The sequence below is a fragment of the Rosa rugosa genome, chromosome 6, assembly GCF_958449725.1.
Source record: "Rosa rugosa chromosome 6, drRosRugo1.1, whole genome shotgun sequence".
NCBI classification, from domain to species: Eukaryota; Viridiplantae; Streptophyta; class Magnoliopsida; order Rosales; family Rosaceae; genus Rosa; species Rosa rugosa.
This window is the reverse complement of record NC_084825.1, coordinates 45,836,152-45,856,826: the sequence shown is the minus strand read 5'-3', so window position 1 is coordinate 45,856,826 and position 20,675 is coordinate 45,836,152. Positions and strand designations below refer to the sequence as shown.

Genomic DNA, 20,675 nt, shown 5'->3' with positions numbered 1-20,675 from the left:
ATTCAAATACTGAGTAAAAAGTTTGTTTAATTAGAAGAAAAACTGTAAGCATATAGAGTAGTCGCGAAAACCTTGAATTCCCACATCAAAGAAACTAAATATAACAATGCTCAAGTCTTTTACAGATGAAAAGTTGGTACAAACTAGATTAAAGGTTGATTGGTCATCTTCGCGACTTCACTAAGGCCATGGCCTTAGTGAAGTACTATGAATTCTCTCATATTGTAGACACCAAAATCATAGGGTCATTCAGGTCCCAGAGATAAACTTGTATAATCTCAGTCATGGTTGTAGCATATGCAATCTGGCTTTTTCGATCCAGCTTTGTCTTGTCGGTCTCGATTTCAGTCATGGATTGCAGCGGTCCTGTTCCATTGTTGTGTCATAGCCTCACAGAATCTTGCCCTCGGCCCAAGTCCATCAACGGAAAGAAAATCATCATTTGGGAGCCCTTTTTCTACTGAACTGTAGGAAATACTAGAGTTCCAAGTTCAAAGAGAAATAATGCCCACCAAAATTCTGATTCCATTTTACCCGCGCAGCAAAATAGTGTATAATTGGCAAATATGATAACCCACATATAGTTAAATGACAGTGAGGTAATCTTGAATTTTGATCAAAACAGTTAAATACCTTAGCTTCATATATCAGAAGGCCATGACATAGTCATGTGGTTCAAGCTACACACGAAGCCCTCCAACAAGCCATAACACAAACATGCTGCTTTCTGATGAAATAGGACAATCTACTAAGCAGCCCTCCAAGAAGAGAGTGCATAGACAATGCGTCCTTTCCATCCCTGCAAGAGCCACCGGCCATCTTCATCAATTACAAAATCCTTGTGGTAGTAAGCATGCAATCTGTCCTTTGCTATGCTCATGATCTCCTGGTTCAAAGGAAGTTGTGTAAGACCAGCCCTCCGATTCCTCACCTGCCACTGCTTGTATGTTTCTGGTCTTTCAATCCTCTCTGAACCCTCACACGCAATGACATTCATTGCCTCCCGGCCAAATATCTCCCTCTCAATCAACATCCGCTCTGGAATATCACGGGGCACACACATGTCAAGCATGTCAAACAATGTAGAGAAGTGGAAGAGAGCCTCACGAAATCTTGAAAGAAAGAAGGGGGCACTGTAGGCTCCATTTACAACTCCAAGTATGTAGACATCTGGATTCATCTTCCTTATCAGGTTCAGGACAATATCTCTTGGACTCTCTACCACCACAGTCTCATCAAGTAGGTTTCTAAGTCTGTAAATAGAATTCACAACAAGCACCTCATCACGATCGAGTTTAAGATCCTCAATTTGAATGGTGTCCCACTTTTGTGCTATGGCGTTGAACTCAAATGGAACTTTAAAAGTTTCTGCATAGTTTGCTAAGCGTCGTCCTGTCTCCTCAACCCTTTCCGCTGGTCGGAAACCTGGATTTGGAAAATCGATCCCAGTAATTCGGAGCTTTGGAGGGCCACCAGGCCTAGATGAGAGACGTTGTATGAGGCAAGGCCATTGAAAACCATACATAATACCGAAATCAATAATGTGGAGCCTTGTTGCTTTCTCGGATACATTCATTATTGTCTTATTTGAGAAGAAATTTGATAGCTTCTTGAATGGACAAGCGGCGAGAAATAGATGGTAAGCCTTCAAGACATCTGCAGCTGATGTTGGCTTGGTTATAAGGGCTCTGTAAATCTGAGTACCAGATCCAGCCATTCGTGCCTCAAGACCATCAGCAAAACAGCAAGCCATTCTTTGCATCCCATCTCCCACCGGAGAAGCATGCTGTCTGATCCGCTTAAGTAAGTCGTTGCCAGTTCTCTCATCACCAGCTGCAATAGCTTGTGCACAGACCGTCAAAAGAGTTCTCAAATCCACCACGTCCTTTTTACCTCCCTGCTTCTTCCCACGGGATTTTCCACCACTCGGCCCCTTTGACTGACCATTTTGTGGTTTGTTCTTTTTTGTTCCATTCTGCAAAGCTTCGCGAAGAGCAGATTCACCCTGTCCACAGTTTAGCAAAACCATGTCAAACATTTCCGGACTCACAGCTGATTCAGTAGAAACTGATGATTGCTTGTTACTCCTTTCCCCTTCTAAAAGCACATCGTCATGATAAGAATGCTTCTTTCTCCTTGACCCAGCAGAAGAGTACTCACTGTCATTCTTCTGGTCTACCTTCACTAGCATATCTGTTGCGTCTGCCTTCAGCTCTTTAAGCAACAGTGTATTACTCTCCAAATCAACAATTAGACTATTACCATTTGGAAGAAACTTACTCGCTTCCTCGAACCCTTTCTTAAACTGCATAATTGAATCAGTCTCATTGAAAAAGTCAGGAACCCTAAGAGTGCTCACAGGAGAATCCACAAACCCATCTACAATGTTACTGGTTCCATGTGATGAAGCATGGGATGACTGAGAAGTCGACTGAGAAGCAACATTGAGAGACTTAAACTCACGCAAATCACAATCCCTAATGCTACTACTAGTACTGGTAGAGGTAGTGCTACAACAGCTGGAATGTAAAGAATGACTTTCATCTGGGCTTTCATGGATCTGATCAGCAGCAGGAGTCAAATCAGGCGGCAGAGGATGCTTCTCTCCAATAAGCTCATAAAAAGATTGCTCTGCAGCATGAAGTGCTGCAGACTCCTGATACATGCAAGTTTTTTCTTCCATATCTTCTTCCATAAGCATCTGGCTAATGTACTTGAGAACCACATCACTAAAATCACAATCTTCCTGTGAATCCCCATCTGAATTCATGCTCAAATGCGGCGCTAAATCACTAGGAATTTGAGTAGGAGGCACTCGGACCGTAGTAGCATACTTATGTCCAAGTACCTTACTTGAACCACTACCGTTCCCGATTCCACTATCTAGTTTCTTATACATCGAGTCCGAAAGAGCTTGATCCCTGAATTCCAACAACTCACTCAAGGCTTGATCCATGACCATTGAGCCCGCAACTACAACTCCCAACACCAAAACCCAAAAGCTTCTGAGCAATATGCTTCAATATTATCTATACCTCCAACTTTCTCCAGATTAATACCTTTACAGCATCACCCTTCTTCAAGCATCAAAACCCAGAAAAATTAAACCTATACCACATGAATACACACAAGATTCAACCTTTAAACTCAGTAATCAAAAGGGTACCATAAAGTTTATATCTTTCAGAGATTAAAAGCATCAGAACATACCAGGGAATAACCAAATGAATCAAAAACCCACTATCCTCACCAAACAATACCACAATCCAATCAAAGCTACAACTTTTCTTATTTATTCTTTATATTATATAAAATACATACATATAAGAAAAATAAACCACAATTCAATTCTTTCTAGCACAAATGATTAGAAAATTCAAAGAGATCAATAATAAGAATCTTAAGTACCTGGGGAGAAAAAAAGTAGATACCTTTCAGCTGTCCAGGTTTACAGGACTCCATGCTTGGCATGAAAAGGGCTAGGCTAGCCTCGGAAGGGTGAAGGTGATGAGGATTTGGATTTATGCCCTTTATGGTGGGGACGTGAAATCTCAGCCGCTAAATCTCGTCTGCTAAAGCACAGTCCGTATATTCCGGCGAGAATCTTTTACAGTGGTCTATGCTTCTTTTTGAACCCACACTGATCGAGGAGGAGGGTATGAAATGAAATTCGCTTTAGTACTTTTCATAGTTTTGGTATAGTACGAGAACTACCGTATAAATGGCAGCGTAGTCATATAGTACAAATTACCATATATAGATGTCAACATAATCAACGGTGCACATCAAGTTTGTAAAATTTTAGGGTTAATATCACAAATGGTAATTGAATTTTGTCCAGAGGTATTAAAGAGATGTGTAAAATTTGAAATTGATCAATGGAATATATAAAGTATTGAAAAAGAATTACGGCTTTATTATGTATTTTTCTTTAGATTATTCGTACATATGTTTGACGAATATGGTGATGAAAATTATTGTGTTGGATCTTTTTAAGAGAATAGATCCCAAATATTAGTTATCATTTGAACAAAATTAGGAGATCATTTTGGAAAGTACCTATCAAATTCATTGCATGGCTTTAAATGTCAGAATAATTTAGGATCCACAATTAGTGAAACATTAATGAGAAGGTAACTAATAAATTGCTCATCTCACCAATTATGGTAAACTGAAATTTGTTGCCGAAACATGAAGGGATCTCCATAAATAAGAGAAATAAAGAGAGAAAATACCAATTAATACCAAAACCATGAGAGGGTTTCCAATTGTTCATAATCTCATGCCCCGTTTGGTTAGCATGAATGTCAAAATAAAAAAAAAAAATTTATTTTCCTTTCCAGCCCTATACGGAATGGAATATGTTTTGATATTTCTATGTGGGTATTTGAAACATTACTGGAAATTAAATTGTGAAATTAATTTTTCATTCCTATTGTAGTGTTTGGTAAATCATAAGAATGAAATATAAAATTATAGTTTTCAATAACACCTTTTTTCTAATTAAAGTACATATATGACATCAACTTATAAGGAATATTGGTGGAGGAATATAATTTTTTTTGATAATGTAATTTTGCCTTTGACAGTGGGAAATGGAAATAGAATATCACCCCTAAGTAGATAATTCTATTCAGGCTTTATGAGGGAGTCAATTTCCAGTCAAATCTCATTTTCTATTTCCTTTCCTATCTCTAATTATGACCAAATGGCACATCTGAATGAAAAATAAAATTTCATTCCATACCGTGATTTCCTGTCATCCAAACGAGGCCTCAGTGTTGTTTACTCGTTTTCTGCATTTTAGCATCACTTTATAGAATTGGACAAAAGCAAATGGCCAAAATTAGGATATAATATGCGGACCAATATATGAATAATATTGTATAATTGGGTGTGTTTTTGTCGCTTAATTGCTTTTTTAGTGAGGCATATCTAATACTTCCATAAACTCCCAAGCTTAAGTAACAACAATAATGTCTAAATTTAACCTTAAACATTGATCACTCATTCTCAAAATGTCATAGTCATCCATGGTCCATTAAGCATCTTCAAGTGTTCTAGAAGTTTATGAAAAGGTCACATTATCACATTCATAACTTTTTCCTCATTAAAATTTGCAGTCCTCCCAATTACTTATTGAAATGGAACACTAATCTCTTGGCACATGTGATTACAGTTGGCCAAATTAGATACAAGAATTCTAAAAATACGTGGGAGAGTTTGACCGAACATTGTGTTATGAAATATTGAAATTTCAAAACCGAAATATGAGCACTTAATGAGTTATTTCAAAGACTCCAAAATACTATATAGAACATCCCAGAGATGAGACGGGTGATCATTTATTATTGATCAATAGAATGAGAGGTAGTAATCATCATAGGGTTTAAAGGCTCAGCCCCATTGAAATTATTGTGCACATGCGCAGATAGTTGACTGCTTGACTGCTTGTGCAGTTGCGCTATATCATTCACTATCGTTGGGGTCGTCATTTATAGAATTGAGCACCTAAGTTTATTGACGTGATAGATACATGACCTTCAGGGCCCAAAGCCTCATAAAAACTATTGACTCCAAAAATATTTCTATAACTCATGAAATACGCTCCATTTTTTTTTTTTTTTTTGAACCAAATCCGAGGCTGGGTGCCGATAGATATATTCATCTAAAGCCAGAATAGGCCATTACATACCCTTCCGCTGCCATGTACGGACAGACAAGAAGATAGTGGTAGTACCCACAGTGGTACATAGAAATAGACTCACTCATTAGACATGACATGTACGTAGACATAGAGGAGATCCTCCTTTGGTACTACTCCAGAGGCGCTAGAGATACATAGAGTGCACTTAACGTGCATTAGCTTTCCTAAAAGAAATTATTGTAAAGACTATACTAAACATAATTTAAAATACGCTCCATTAATTCTACTAAACATTGTAAAAACAGTTTTTTCTATTATCTCAAACTCTCAAAGCGCTTTGGGTAGTTTAAACTCTCAAACAGTTTTTTCCTAAACCCTGGACCAGTGTGGCTTCAGAGTATTCCCTTTCGGGGGTGTTGTTAAAGACAATTTTAGACATTAGCTTCCTTGTGATGCTTACCAATACAAATTCGTATGTTATTGGATAACAGAAGTTGAATACATATTAAATACTATCTCCAACAGAAAGGTGTATACTGTACGTAACCAATACTGCAGCCATCTTTGAAACAAAGCCTTTGATTGACTTCCAATGCAAGTTACTCTTGTCACATGGTTTATGTAGTAAAGAAATGCTTCACGAACACGCATCCAAATTGACCAAGAATAAAGCTTTAATATAACTAGTAGATAATATCAACAAGGATAAGCAAGATCTGAGCAACAAAGGAAAACAACTGAAGAACTTTATTTCCTGCTGATGTTCATTTCACATTTCTACAATATTTATGATGAAATTAAATCAATTGAATTCAAATGACTGTAGCTGTTAGACTGACTGATCTTATTTCGAGGGGACATTTACATATGCCAACATCTTCAGACAGAGATGTCAGCAAATAAATCATAGTATGGGGTGTGAGAATAATACACAAATTTAGGAGGGTCATTTGTACATTTGTCTTCTTTCTCTGTTTCTGTCAACTTTTGCTGTTTTCTACATCATACAATGGCTGAGTACCTTTCAGCTCCATGTCTATCAGTCGAGCTAGTGTCTGTGATCCTCGGGACACAAGCCTGGTGCTTGCCATGTTGCTTAGCCTGGTGTTGGCACCAGTAAGAATGGGCAGCCAATACTCTGTCCAAAAGCTCCTGGGGAACAGGCTCTCCCCTTCTTTGCTGAGGAGAGATTTGTGCTGTGTGAACCAAGGTTTTCCATTTGTCCTGCAGACAATGCGAAAACTATAATGCAACTTATGCATTTCCAGAAAAGTACTCCATGAGCGACAATGTAAAGCTCTGTCCTCTACTAACTCATATGAACTCATATGAATCATAAGACTAAAATGAATTGTCTAACAATATAAGTGAGTAAATGTAAGACATAATTGGTCGATTCAAACTCATGGTAAGTTTTTCATTTGGATCAAATAAAATGTAGGTATTTGGGGAACAGTAGTTACGTAAAATTCTCTCAGATATGTATTCAAAACTTGTGATAAACATTTTACTAATATGATATCAAAATATATTATTACCTTCAAGTCCACATAAGTTCGATGATCTGCATTCTCAAATGCACACAATTTAACATCACGCCACCTGCAGAATGAGAAATGTGGTTAAATCCCTATATATCCTTCAACCCTTGTATAACCTTCAAGTTACGCAGTTTAGACAGTAAAGAGTATCGCACCTTCCAGTCCCGAGCTCCTCAACAGCCTGCACCAATGCTTCTACTTCTGACACTGAGAATGGCCTCCTGGTTCGACGCTGTACAAGCTCAGATCGCTTAGATTTCTGGTTCACAGGAACCGCAGCTAGTGGCTCCATGTTCACGTCAGGAAGAGCAACTATTGCCTGGCATTCTGGCATGGCTTTGTTTGTTAATGGATCAATAAGAGAGGAAACCGATTCATGGTTACTTTCAGCAAGACTGCCTGAATTGGTCAGAGGAGGGGGATCAGATATCGCATCAGAAATCCCTGAATCCAGTAAAGGTGTGCTTGGGGACCTGAAACAGCACAGAGATATTAGATACAGAACTGACAGTGCACACTTGAATAGTCGTACAATGAATAGAGCAAACCATAATCCAAAATCTAGTCACATCCATTGTAACTAAAGTTTGAACATCATTTTCACACCATATCAGTCATAAAATAATGACCACAGAATCAATTCAAAATTTAGGAGAGATCAGCAAAATTGAATCAGGCTTTGGTATTAGAAACAAATAAGGCCTATAAATTCTAATCTCTGGGAGAAAGACATCCACCATTTATCACTAACCAACCCATACAATTTTTGGTACAAGTGATTATAGACTCGAAAAAATACCTAAAAGAAAAAAGTCATATATTTCATTTACAAAAACACCATTTCCGCATCCCTTCTGCTTGTCAGTGATTGTGAAAGAAAACAAAGTTGACCTTTTTGGGATTCAAAAATAGTAAAACAGCCTATCAAAGTAAAGAAACTTCACACAGCGCATCAAAAATTACCTGGGCAACGGTACCGATGCCTCGCATGACAATGGAGGAGGATCACCAGGACACAAAGATGGAGGAGCTTGCACAGGACTAGGCTCCAATGTAAAACCCAGAGAATCCAGATTGTCTTTACAAGAAATTCCAGTCTGCAGCAGAGTTCTGTTGTCATCTCTAACCTTTTTACCTTGAACAAGCACCCCAACACTTAAGCCACCATTAAGTATGGCATTTACTGCTTCCATGACTGTCCTCTGCAACACATCATAACACAATAATATATTCAGTACTAGAAGTGACAAAAGTCAGCATCAACCTACCAAAATAGAACCCATTCTGAGACTAATAAACAAGCATGTTCCCAAGTCACTAAAGAAAATGTACTTCATGAGAACAAAAAGACTCAAGCTATACACTAAGAAGAACCCGAGTTTGTGGCTACAGCAGGTGTGAAAAGAATTAAAGAAATAGTGGCTCAGTTATACCTTCAAGGAACCGACAGTTTCAGTTTCTGGCACCTCAATAAAAAGCTCCGGTACCCTAAAGGATTTTATTCTGAATTTCACTGTACAAAAAGATATCCACCATGATAACCTGTTAAACACAATCCAACATAGTGTCTTTGCAAACCAAACCCCATCAGAAGCTTTAATTACCATGAGATTCCTTGGAGTGGAGAGAAGCTTGAGGGCCTATGACTGAAGAAGACACCCCATTTGCTGCAGAGAAGAAAAACTCTTAAGTAATTTATTGGTACAAGCCTTAAATTTACAAAGGTAAAGGAACAGTGATAATGTAAATAGATAACTAAACCGATGCAACATACCAGCTGGAACACTTTTGTCTCCATTCATGCCCTTCTCAGGTGAATAAGAAACACTTTCACCGCTGAACCCTCCATCAGAAGTCACTACTGAGCTTCGTTCAACCATTTTCCTCCTCTTACAAAGAGTGTCACGTTGAGATCGTTCGCGATTGTAAAAGATTTTCCTCTTGTGATAAGTAGGTTTTACTCCTCCATCTAGAGCAATTAAAAGCATAAAATACTATAAAGATTATTCACATAAATTTATGACTCATAGATACGCACATTTGGGAAAAAAAAAAGGGCTGAAATAGTGAAAAGCAATAATGAGCTGCTTACCATATCTGAGGTTATCACATTCCCTCAGTTTGGGAGCCACCTTCCAATACTTGGATGTCAGTAACTTCCTTATTCTTCGGTCTCCAATACGTGATGGAGGCCTAAAGACCCTTACCTTAGTGCTGAGTTTATTGCACCTAGAAAAGTTTTCGTCATCATCTCTAAAACCTAATTCAGTATCATTCCTATGCCTGGAAAAAGAAGCATTAGGAATAAGATCCCTGTACAATGACAATTTGTCATTATTGTCTCCATTGACAGTTGCAGGATACTCTGCATGCAATTCCATTGGATCCTTGGAACTGCATGTGTTAGCCCTATTACAACCTCCAGTTTCTAATCCCTCACTGTCTTTTGGAATTCCTAAATTACCATAAGAGGACTCCCCAATACCTGGGGAACCTCTCCCTAATTTACCGGAATAATTGTGAAGTGTGGGCTTGCTACTGCGAATTACAGACTTTGTCTGACAAGCAACTTTCTCTGAGCTGCCGGAATTTGTAATAATTGAAGCACGTTCCAAAGCCATATCACTCTCAGCATGCAGAAATTCTTTTGGAGTACACTTCCGATCAATGCTTTTTGAGGTCAGCTCTAGAGAAACACTCTCTTCAGAGCAGCCATGATCTAGACATTCATCTTTAAGAGGTTTGTGTTCATCTTGTATTTCCTGCTTAACATCTTTACCAAAGGCAGGCTGAGAATTTCCTTGAGAAGCATGACTAGAGGTGGATGAACTTTCACTCTCCTGCAATAGCTTGCCGGCTATAGAAGCCAGTAATTCAAACGCACAGATTTGTCCATCCTCAACTGACTTCTTTTGTGGGCCCCTCCTCTGGAACGAGTAGCCAAGATTCGTGGAGTCAATACTTTGCAAGTCATCAAAAAAGGCAACTAAATTAAAAGAGAGAATTTAAGTGAATGCTTACTCTAGCTGATCTGGGAGCTCTAGGTATGGTGGGGACCTGGAATCCATTAAATCCAAAATCTAGCCTCTTCTTCAACACCATATCTCAGGCATACATGGCAATAAGAACTCATCAAACAGAAAGAAGCATCACCTCCACATTCTGCTCACTGTCCTCAGAAAAGGAAATGAAACACACGTGTCAGATTCAACTTAACCGAAAATTGTGGTTCCGTACTGACTAATGCAATCTAATTGATCACGTAACGGTCAATAAGCACAACAATTCTGACGTTTGTCACACACAATTATGATAAAAATCCAGAAAGCCAATAAAATATGTTTTAGCGTTACTTTTTCTGAACTACATATGTTAACCGAAATAAGAGCATATAGTACGAATTCCTACACTGCCTGCCTAAATGATCAATAACGTGAAACAACCATGAGTGGCCACGAACCCTCTGTATGCAAATACCTATTCTTTCCAAAATTTCTTAGAAATCCAAAAGATCGCAGATATTGATTGAGGAGTTATGCTACATTCCAGAATGGTAGTGCTTATAACCCTCGATAGAATTGATCCCAAATTAAAAATTTCAAAACAAAAGCAGAGTAAAAAAGAAAACGAAAACTGTTTCAACAACCGCAATTATTATATCAATGTCCAGAACTTCAGATCTTAAAACCCTGATCAGAGCTCTTTGGAAATAAAAATCCAGGTAATAAGACAAAGACTAGATCAACCATAAATTGGAACCAAATTTGGAAGTCAAGGCCTCAATCACATCCCAACTAAGTTGCTTTAGATAGCAAAAAGTGCAAAAAACATTAAAGAAATGTAAATTGCAATTAAGTTCATAAACCCAAAACCCAGAAAACCGAATCCAATGGTGATCAAATTCAATACGCCATTCCAAGAATACCCAAATCAAAGCAGAAGAAACACAATCCCGATCATTCCTTGTACAAATATGGCTTTTTACGTAGCGATGAATTCAAAGCTAAAATCTCATAAACCTCCGATCAACCAAAAAAGTACGCCATGCAAAAACAAAACCAATAATTCTGATCATTCACAAAAGTCTCAATCAAATCCAATTCTGCAGAACCCATGATCAGATCCCGATCTCAATCAGAATTCAAAGCTTGCATGCAGGTATCGGAAACCCAATTGCTCAAAAATTCAAAACGAACCAAAACCCATCAATCATTGATCCAAAACGACGCGGAATTCCCAAACAATTCAAAACCCAAATTGCATCACAACACAGAAACAAAAACCCATAATTCATCAAGTGCAAAACCACTCACCTCCGGCGCAATGATCTTCTTCTTGTGGGCTTGAACTAAAAACCAATCAATCTATCTACAATTTTTCACAATTGGGGAGAATGTGCAAAGAGATCTGCGAGAATTAGAATTCAGAATAATAATTCACACTCTGTTTTTTTTTGTTTTGTTTTTTTTTTTTTTTTTGAAGAATATGATCTTGAAGAAGAAGAAAAACCCAGTTTTGTGAGAATGAATTGAATTGATGTATATACACAAAAACAAAAACCATGCAAAACAGTGGCTTAAACCCCTTCTTATAAGTTTATGGTTTTCTGACCACAAAACCGGGCCAGCCAGTAAAAGGGCATTGTTGTCCGGAAATAAAATTTGCACTTTTGCCCAAAACCTCAGAACTCTCTCTCTCTCTCCTTCTGGGTTGGACTTGGACCAGTTCTACTACTTCAATCCCTGCCACGTGGATCTCCCTCTCCTCCTACGAAACCATTTCGGATTTTTCTTCTTCTTTTTATGGATAAGGAAAATGAATTTTAGAAATTATTTTGTAATTAATATTGGAGGGGAAGAGGACGAAAGAGTTTGAGGATAAACGATTGTGCTGGTTTGATTGGTCCAGTTGGGAAATGGGTTTAATGGAAATTTGCATAAGCAATGCACGACCTCCGTTATGGGATCCATGAACTGAAAAATGGGATATTCTTTTTTCTTATAGGGAATATTTTTTTCTTTCTTCATTTCTTTTTTGAGTATTTTCTACCCATCATCCATATCCATAATCAAGCCAAATTGAACAAAACCCTTGCTCTTCATCTTTGAGCTTAGTTCTTGAATTTAATGTTATTTCAAAAACTCGAGAACTAAACTATAAATCTATTCTTTTACGATTCTAAGTTTAGAAAAAAAAAAAAAACAACAGAACGGTATATATCACCTCAAGTCATTTGTCAATCATTTATATTGAGAAGTATTGTAAGATGCTATTCCAACACCAATCAGCTAAAGAGTTGTATTAGATTGAAACGATGAGATTTAATTGATATGTGATGAAACATGCTATTGTTGATGAATATCGAACCAAGTCAGTAATTGGGTGTTGTTTCTCAATTTGTTATTATGAAAAATTGTATATCATCCAAGATATTGAGAAAAAATCTAAATTAACATAAATTATTTTATTACGAGTGACGGTGTTATATTTGTTATTCAATAGCTTAGCCCATGTTCTTGCATTCATGACGATCATTCCATGATTTAAGTCATACCTCACTCTTGAAACACCTCATTTCACCTCTTTTATTGGAAATCCGTTCAGATCAATTACATCACATCACAATAGTTAATGTTAAAAACAACTGCCAAAAGAACAAAATAGACTTTTCATTGCCAAAATTAGAATTATTTCAGGACCTTTTAGATTGAAACTCATTCAATTTGAGATCGATCCCTAGTATAAGTAGTCTCTAAGTCTCTTAACACTATTTCAATACTCTCTCGTTCCTTTACTGTGGATGACTCACACCACAAGTCGATCAGTCTTCGATTCTAAATTCATATTTTCAAATTTCATCATCTCTTGCAACAATATAACTTGATTTGATAAACACAATATGTTTTTTGATAATATTATTGACATTATCATAAAGGCTGTAAGACTACGTCATGTTTTTTGGGAAAGGGATGAAAAGAATCTATGTTGACACACTCGTGATTGATCTAAGCAGAAATATTATGAAATCAAAGTGCCACAATATTAGGATATTCAAAGGAAAGAAGCATGTGATTGGAAAGAAAGTGAGTATAAGCTATTCATGGAATCACTCCAATAATGGTGTGTTTTCTAATCCAACTAATAAAAGTAAATAACCAAATTACGAAAATGCACGTTGAAGTGTTCTTGAAATCAATGAAGATCCATTAATTCATATAATTAGTCGTTAATCAAAGCATATAAAAACAGATCCAACCTATCATGGGGTCTCCATTGTGATACAGTAATCTTGCTTACCCTACATCTTTCTTAAACAATATCTTAATGGTCTGAACTTTATCTACTACGTAGTACGTACTAGAACTAAAGGATGTGAGTTTTATATTATTTCGTTAGAGTTAAATTGTGTACTTAAAAGTGATAAACAGTGTCTAAACTTTCATATAATTAGGAAGAGTAATGCTTAGTGAACAATATTTTTGGATATTCCCTACATCTTATATTATGTGGCAAGTGAAGTAGCATAAACTCAATTTATCGAAATATTTCATTAAATGATGTGGTTTTGCCAAATTAATTACTATATAAGGTGAGATGCATGTGATATTTAAAATAGGGCTGGGTTCGGTACGGTACCGGACCTTCAAGTCCAATACCACCTACCGTACCAAAACTTATTGGTACACAAAATGTAGTACCACTACCGGCCATAAAAGTCGGTACCGACTTCTCGGTACCGGTTGGTATCGGTTGGTTGGGCCTCCAACCGAGTTTAAGATTGGGCCAGCTTTCAGCTTTGGCCCAAATGGAAATTTTAAATCTCTAACCTGTCAACAAGTGAAAAACTGAAAGCACATCAAAAACAATCAATTAACTTCTATGAATTTAAACTTATAACTCTCATACACAAATGTAAATCAATCAAAAAACTTATAACACAAATCCCAAACCATACACAAATGTAAATCGATCAAAAAACTTATAACTCTCAGTCTCTCATTCTCTCACATCTACTTCAGTTCATCACTTACACTCATCAGTTCATCACTTCATAATTCATATCATCACTTACAGTTCATCTCATCATCACCTCATATCATCATTTACAGTTCACACAAATGAATAAATCATACAATAACAAAGCGGACAATAGTTTAAAACAAAGTATTGAAACACTCAAATTTCATCTCATCGTCACTTCATATTTGCTTGTTGTGCTCCCTGCCTCACTCAAAGACTCAAACTTTCTGCAAATCAATTTTAGTTGAAAAGAATTACAATGCTGGCAATTCTGCAAATTCAATCAATGAAGAAGAATTTAGGAAGTTTTTGCAATTTCTAACGTTGAACAAGAAAGCTCACGATGTTGGCTGCTGCCTGCTATGCATCAGCTTGTGTAGAGCTGAGACTGGTCAATGATGACTCTATTCCTTGATTAAAAGCATTTTCTGCAAAATAACAAAGACAAGGTTAAAAATAATATCATGATTCATAAAATAAGAAACAAACAATTCAAGAGTTTGTCTAAAACAAACTCGAAAACATATTCAGCCGAGTTTAGATGGTTTCTCTTGCAAACCCTGAACTTTTCTTAGTAACCTATCAAGTATCAATTGCTAAGAAAACAAATTTGCAGGTTAATGCAGTAAATGAGAATAAAGCAAAGCAACCCAACACAAAGCATTGGATTATCAGATTATGTATTCATATTGTTCATTGCAAAAAAATGTAATCACAACAACCCAGTCAAAACCTGCAAGATTTTTTACATATAATCACAACAACCCAGTCAAAACCCAGAAAACATATAATCACAACAACCCAGTCAAGATTTTTTACATATCAGATTATAAGAAAACATGTTTACATATAATCACAACAACCCAGTCAAGATTTTTTACATATCAGATTATAAGAAAACATGTCAAGAACATTGCAAAAAAAGATACACCATATATTCATATTGATAATATATGACAAACTGGGTAGATCGAAGTCTCGAACCTCAACAATCCAAAACAATTGAAGCACCGAGCTCCTACTCACCAGCAGTACTGCAACAATTGATCCACTGATGTGAATCGAATCTCTTTGATGTGAAATGAAATCGAATGGGTCGAGGGATTCGATTCTTCGAACTGAGGCTCGAGTTTGAGAGAGAGAGAGAGACTGAGGGAATGGTCGAGAGATGGACTGAGTCACTGAGGGATTAGGGATCGGATTAGGAGTTTGGATTTGGACCAAGAGTTTGAGAGGCAGAGGCTCAGGTCCATTTTCGATCGGGTTCGAGAGAGAGAGACGAGGTGAGAGACGAGAGAGAGGCGGAGACTGAGAGAGTCAGAGAGTGAGAGAGGGATCGATGTATTTGGGATTAGGGTTTTCCAAGTTTAATCTAACGGTTGTTGGAATAAAACAGAAATAAATCAACGGCTATGATTGATTGTAGAATAAATATTTAAATTAATTAAATATTATATTAAATATACGGTACGGTACGGTATACCGTGGTTTATTAAAATCCAATACCGATACCGTACCAAGTATAGTATATCGGTACGGTTGTACCGTACCACAATGTCGGTAACCGAAGTGGCTGGTAACCGAATCCCTTGGTTCGGGACGGACACGGTTGGTTGGTTTGGATCGGTAGGATTTGCCAGCCCTAATTTAAAATGTGGTTTGATCACGTGGCATTATTCAATTCAAAAAAAGATTATCACACACTCGAGTGTAAGTGAGTTGAATATAATGTTGTATATTCAGAATCCAGTTATGTTCATTTACTCAATGGATTTTATACTCACTTATGCTCTACTACTGTTGTACCATTTGATCTATATTCAACGGTGAAGAATAATGAGATAGTTAGAATTGCTTTATTCGTCTCATTATTATCTACCTTTGGATTTAGATCCAACAACAATGGAATACAGTTGATTATGAGTGAATCAAGTAAGTGAACATGACTTGTTTAAAACTTATACCGTAACGAACACTGAAAGAGTCTTTAATGATGTATTTATCGTGACATTCAAATCAACTGCTGAATAAATGTTTCAAATTTTGAATTCAAAATAAGTTATGAAACCCTTATTTTTAGAGTCGTTATCGGCTCCTAACATCATTAGACCGAGCTAGCTTAAGCTTTTAAGCTTGTGGGTAAATTGAGTTTTTCACTTTTGGGTAATTGGTATGTGTGTGGTGGCAAAGAATGGCCTAGAAGATACCGAAACGGGTGGCCAAATCCGTTTTTGCGGTTATCCCCGTCGAAAACTCTCTCTGCATTATCGTCGCTCCTTTATCTACTCTGTGTGTCTTACACGCTTTCGACCACCAAATGTCAGGTACCCGGTCACCCGCTTCCTTTTTGAACACGTGTCAGTTGTCAGCTTGGGGTTTGGTGGCTGCGACTGGATTGGGTTTTGTTTAACTAGAATTGTTTGGGCTTCACCGCCCACCTACTTCATTTCCCAGGCTTCACCTACTTACTCCAACGTTCCCTGTGACGTAAGCCAGTCCCATCAATTTGGTGTTCATCAATCATGATTGTACTTCATTATCTTTAATGACTTGTTGAAGATAATCCCGTTCGATTTACACCGGTTAACTTGCGGACTTTAGTTTACTTTGCATTGTAACAAAAAAAGCAAATTACTAGTATTAGTAATTACTAATAGAGAAAACCAATTGAGATGATAACATAATAAGGAAATAAAACCAATTAGAAATGAATGTCATGCATAATTTGGTCGAACAATGAAAGTTGAAAACTGTTACGTGAATGCAACGTTTGCCAAAGCCAATTGGGGTTGTTTATACAATTAGGTGACATGTGAAGAAATTAAACGAAGGAATATTTCTGTAACAAAAACCATATAATTAAAAATTGAATGTGCATGACAATTAATTAATTAAGAATATAGAAGCATGTGATTGCTTGTGATCAAACAGAGGAGCATTGTGTATTGTCTATGTTACCACCGCCAACCTACCTACCTAGCTGTCCCATGATAGCTGTATATTATCCTAGTCCTCCATTATTCTAGGAGGGAAACAAAATGTAGAGCAAAACTGCAAAAGATTAATAAGGGGGTATTATGTATGATGTATAGGGATCAAACATACTTAACTACCATTTGTGAAGCAACTCAAGGAGCTAATCGATGCTGCATCTTCTGGCCTTGGTTAAAATGGAGTAAACACAATCGAAAGATTTGATAAAATATTCTTGATCATTAGAGCTACATACAGATTATCTCATCGTAATTCATTCAGAACATGAACATTTTGGGACGTCCCTACCTCTTTGAGATTGAATCCAACTTCTTCCTCTTCTATACATAAGCTTCTCCACGTACAGCATCAGATCGATGGAAGGCCAATCATCTGGAATGTCCTCCCCCACGTACGTTAACTAGTTTTGTGAGAAGTTTCAACGAGCCCATGATCGGAACAAGAAGGATTCATTCGTCGGCTGCAAAGAGCCCAAGAGTGTCGAGTCCGTTTCGGCTTAAATCAAAGCCCACTTGGATTGGCTATCAGAAACCAATAGTCCTTTACTGAGATCCACTTGACCAATCCAGGGTTTGTATTTGCATGTGGCCCACTGCATTATCCAACCATGGTTTATTTGTATAATTCTATTACTGATTTACTTAAACGGCCTTGGAAGTCAATTTACCAACAATGGCCGGAGGCTGGGAAATCAAGGCCAGGAGTCCAGGAGTCCAGGAAAGTAATGTTAACCTGTTAGGATGACAGTGGCTCTTCTTCCATGGAAGCATTCGTCAATGGTCATAGTTGGGAGGCTTAGTAAGTTAGTATGTTGGTCTAGTGCAAGTTATTGTAGGCATTGTTACCTGTATAAACCCCCCTTTTCGTAGATGTCGACAGCTTCTCCATTGTAGAGAAATGTCCCGCTGATTATAAGAAAACGGAACGTCGCAAAACCCCTTTGTTGCCACCAAGCTCACCGTCACTGAAGAGTTCGGCGGCACAACAATGGTGTACGTCAGTACGTGGTATCAAGTATCAACTTTGGTTTTGGCTGTGCGAGTCTCCCCCTACTTGTAATCTCCGGCGAACTCATGAGAAACCATTACCTCACCGGCTAATCCGATTTTCGGGATGCCAAAGATGAAGCCGGCGTGGTGCTCAGTGCTCACCGTCAATGCAGGGCTGGCACGCAGCCCGTTTGCTGCTTTGGCTCTCTTTGTATAAGAAAACCTAATCTCTACGGTGCTCGATCTCTTCTAAGCCGCTGTTGACGCTGTTTGCGGTGGCGAACGTGATTGGGGTGTGACCCTAGACGATGGCTCGATCAAGGTCGAAATTAAATCGCGTCTTAAGTATTTCTTAAGACAACAAGCTCTTCCCAACACCTGAGGTGAAGGTTGAGCAGGCTGCGCGTTGAGACAGATCTTCAGCCCATCGTTGCGGTCTAGTCTCAAAGATCATTGTTCAAATGCATGTTCTCGTAAAATTGATCCTTACTCTTCAAATAAAACAATTCGTGTTTATCATGTTTGGATTTTGTGCTCAAATTGTGTAAGGGTGGTCTAGAATTTGGGGCGTTCATTTCAAACTCCTTGATTTAATTCCTTCGTGTCTGTCAATTTAACGTAGTCTACACTCTACAGTATCTAGATCAACTGAACGTAGAATGCTTTTTTTTTTTTGATAGAAAAGTAAACAATCCATTAATAACTAGGCACCCTGTGGTTGCACAACAATTACACCAGAGTTACGGGACCATCACCATGGGTGACTTACATGAGCTGAAACGAACCCAACCCCCTAACCAAACAAAACCCTAATCCAGACCGAAAAAAAGGCGATGTATCCGCATTATCAACAGCCGATGAACTGTTTGCACCCGTTCGAACACCGTGTCCCAAAACAGCCAGACCACGTGTAGGGGTGATTCACCAACCAGTTGATAACCAGAAAGCACCGGCGCTAACCAAAAAAGAAAACAAACCCTCCGAGAAGGGACTGTAAACCTGCCCTCCGAAGAGGGACTTTAACCATGCCCTCCGAGGAGGGACTTTAACCATGCCCTCCGAAGAGGGACTTTAACCATGCCCTCCGAAGAGGGACTTTAACCTCGCCCACGCTCACAAGAGGAGGGACTTATTAACACCAAAAACAACCAACCAAATAAACCAGTATACAGCAAACAACAGAATAAAACAATGTGAAACATAAACAACAAAACGGCCCAAGAAACCAGGCCCAGCCCAAAGACCGCCACTCCCAGCCACGGCCAAGCACAACCTGCAGATCCGACGACCGCCAGCAACCGCCAACGTCACCAGGCCATCGTCACACGTCAAAACAGCTCCACGTCGAACCCCTTCGCCGCAGCTCCGCCCTGACACACAACAAAAACCACCCCAGCACACGGATCATAACCCCACAGATCCAAAAACGAGATCGGATCGATCCCATCCGGGATCGGTATCGCCGCATCTAGACCAAGGCAGCCATAACCCAACACGCAGGGACGGTGGCGAAAGAGATCATCGCCGGGACCCCAAGATCCGCCGCTGCACCATCACCGCAAAACATCCATGAAACCAGAAAAGCAGATCGAGAACGAACCGCCGACACCCGGAATCGACAACCCAACCACCAACCCAGAGCCACGCCGCCACCATGGACCCCTAGCACTACTTAGAAAACCATACTCCCCTCCCGGACCATAACGCAGCGGCGGGGAATCCACCGGCGTACGGCCGGGAGAGAAAACTCTCCTTTTGTTTTTTCTTTTTTCGCTCGCGCGTGGGGCGCGTTCTCCCTAACCCAACCTACTGAACGTAGAATGCAAATAGGGAATAAGGATGTACTCAAGTATACCCAATAGAAATTAGATCTATACTGTTTAGTGGTTACTCAGGAAACTATATATAATATATATACACTAATAATTCGATCATTTCTCCTTAAGCCAGAAGTTATAAGTATATATCCGATGACACTGGTATCCTTCCTGCTTGAAGTGAAGGATTAATTCTCTCTGGGCCTTCGGCTGTCCTATATGCATATAGTATTAAGCAATATTAATTTTGAAGGAATTACATGAATGGTTATGTATTCCTGATGAAGCTCCATCGTACTAAATAGATGCATTATGTTCCACCAGTGCATTATATATATATGGAGTATTAGTCCATCCCATCCTATTCTTTAATGGTTTAATATACTGGAATAGATTTCACTTGAAATTTCTTTTGTATATTGATAGTTACGTAAGGCCTTGCGTAAAACTCAATAGCCTAAATAACCATCGATGAGGCAAGTCCAAACAATGCATGATGAAGTAAGTAATAATAAGCACTGTAAATTTACAACCACCACGTACATCATGTTCGTTGCTCTAGCTATAGCCTTTGCTCAAAGCTCAAGTCAGGTAAGCAATAATATTGCCTCATAGACATGTCACCTATACATCAGCCTTGCATAAAGTCAAAAGTCAGAGGTCTTCC

The 20,675-nt window shown here is 38.4% G+C and overlaps 2 protein-coding genes across 3 annotated transcripts; both read right to left on the bottom strand.

Moving 5' to 3' along the window:
* Window positions 1–7: 7 nt before the first annotated feature.
* Window positions 8–3,679, bottom strand: LOC133714521 (scarecrow-like protein 14). 2 transcript variants are annotated; one of them, XM_062140639.1, is made up of 2 exons: window positions 3,409–3,679; window positions 8–3,108 (listed from the first exon to the last, which is right to left on the bottom strand). In XM_062140639.1, the coding sequence occupies exon 2, from the start codon at window positions 2,960–2,962 to the stop codon at window positions 749–751; it is 2,214 nt and encodes a 737-aa protein (XP_061996623.1). In that variant the 5' UTR covers window positions 2,963–3,108; window positions 3,409–3,679; the 3' UTR covers window positions 8–748. The 2 variants fall into 2 exon arrangements, with proteins under 2 accessions (XP_061996623.1, XP_061996622.1); XM_062140638.1 differs by having other exon boundaries at window positions 3,432–3,679.
* Window positions 3,680–6,364: 2,685 nt separating this feature from the next.
* LOC133714788 (telomere repeat-binding protein 4) lies at window positions 6,365–11,789 on the bottom strand. Its single transcript, XM_062141045.1, has 10 exons — window positions 11,502–11,789; window positions 10,210–10,357; window positions 9,281–10,115; window positions 8,963–9,157; window positions 8,793–8,855; window positions 8,622–8,701; window positions 8,152–8,390; window positions 7,344–7,661; window positions 7,186–7,249; window positions 6,365–6,871 (listed from the first exon to the last, which is right to left on the bottom strand). Exons 2-10 carry the CDS (start codon window positions 10,288–10,290, stop codon window positions 6,650–6,652), a joined length of 2,097 nt encoding a protein of 698 aa, XP_061997029.1. The 5' UTR covers window positions 10,291–10,357; window positions 11,502–11,789; the 3' UTR covers window positions 6,365–6,649.
* Between the last annotated feature and the right edge of the window lie 8,886 nt (window positions 11,790–20,675).

Bases quoted from the DNA above. Each gene is read 5' to 3' on its own strand.
- LOC133714521 (XM_062140639.1), bottom strand. From the start codon at position 2,962: ATGGTCATGGATCAAGCCTTGAGTGAGTTGTTGGAATTCAGGGATCAA.
- LOC133714788 (XM_062141045.1), bottom strand. From the start codon at position 10,290: ATGGTGTTGAAGAAGAGGCTAGATTTTGGATTTAATGGATTCCAGGTC. The intron at 8,702-8,792 runs GTAATTAAAGCT...CTTTTTGTACAG, and splicing joins CCACTCCAAGGAATCTCATG to TGAAATTCAGAATAAAATCC. The intron at 8,391-8,621 runs GTATAACTGAGC...GATGTGTTGCAG, and splicing joins AAACTGTCGGTTCCTTGAAG to AGGACAGTCATGGAAGCAGT.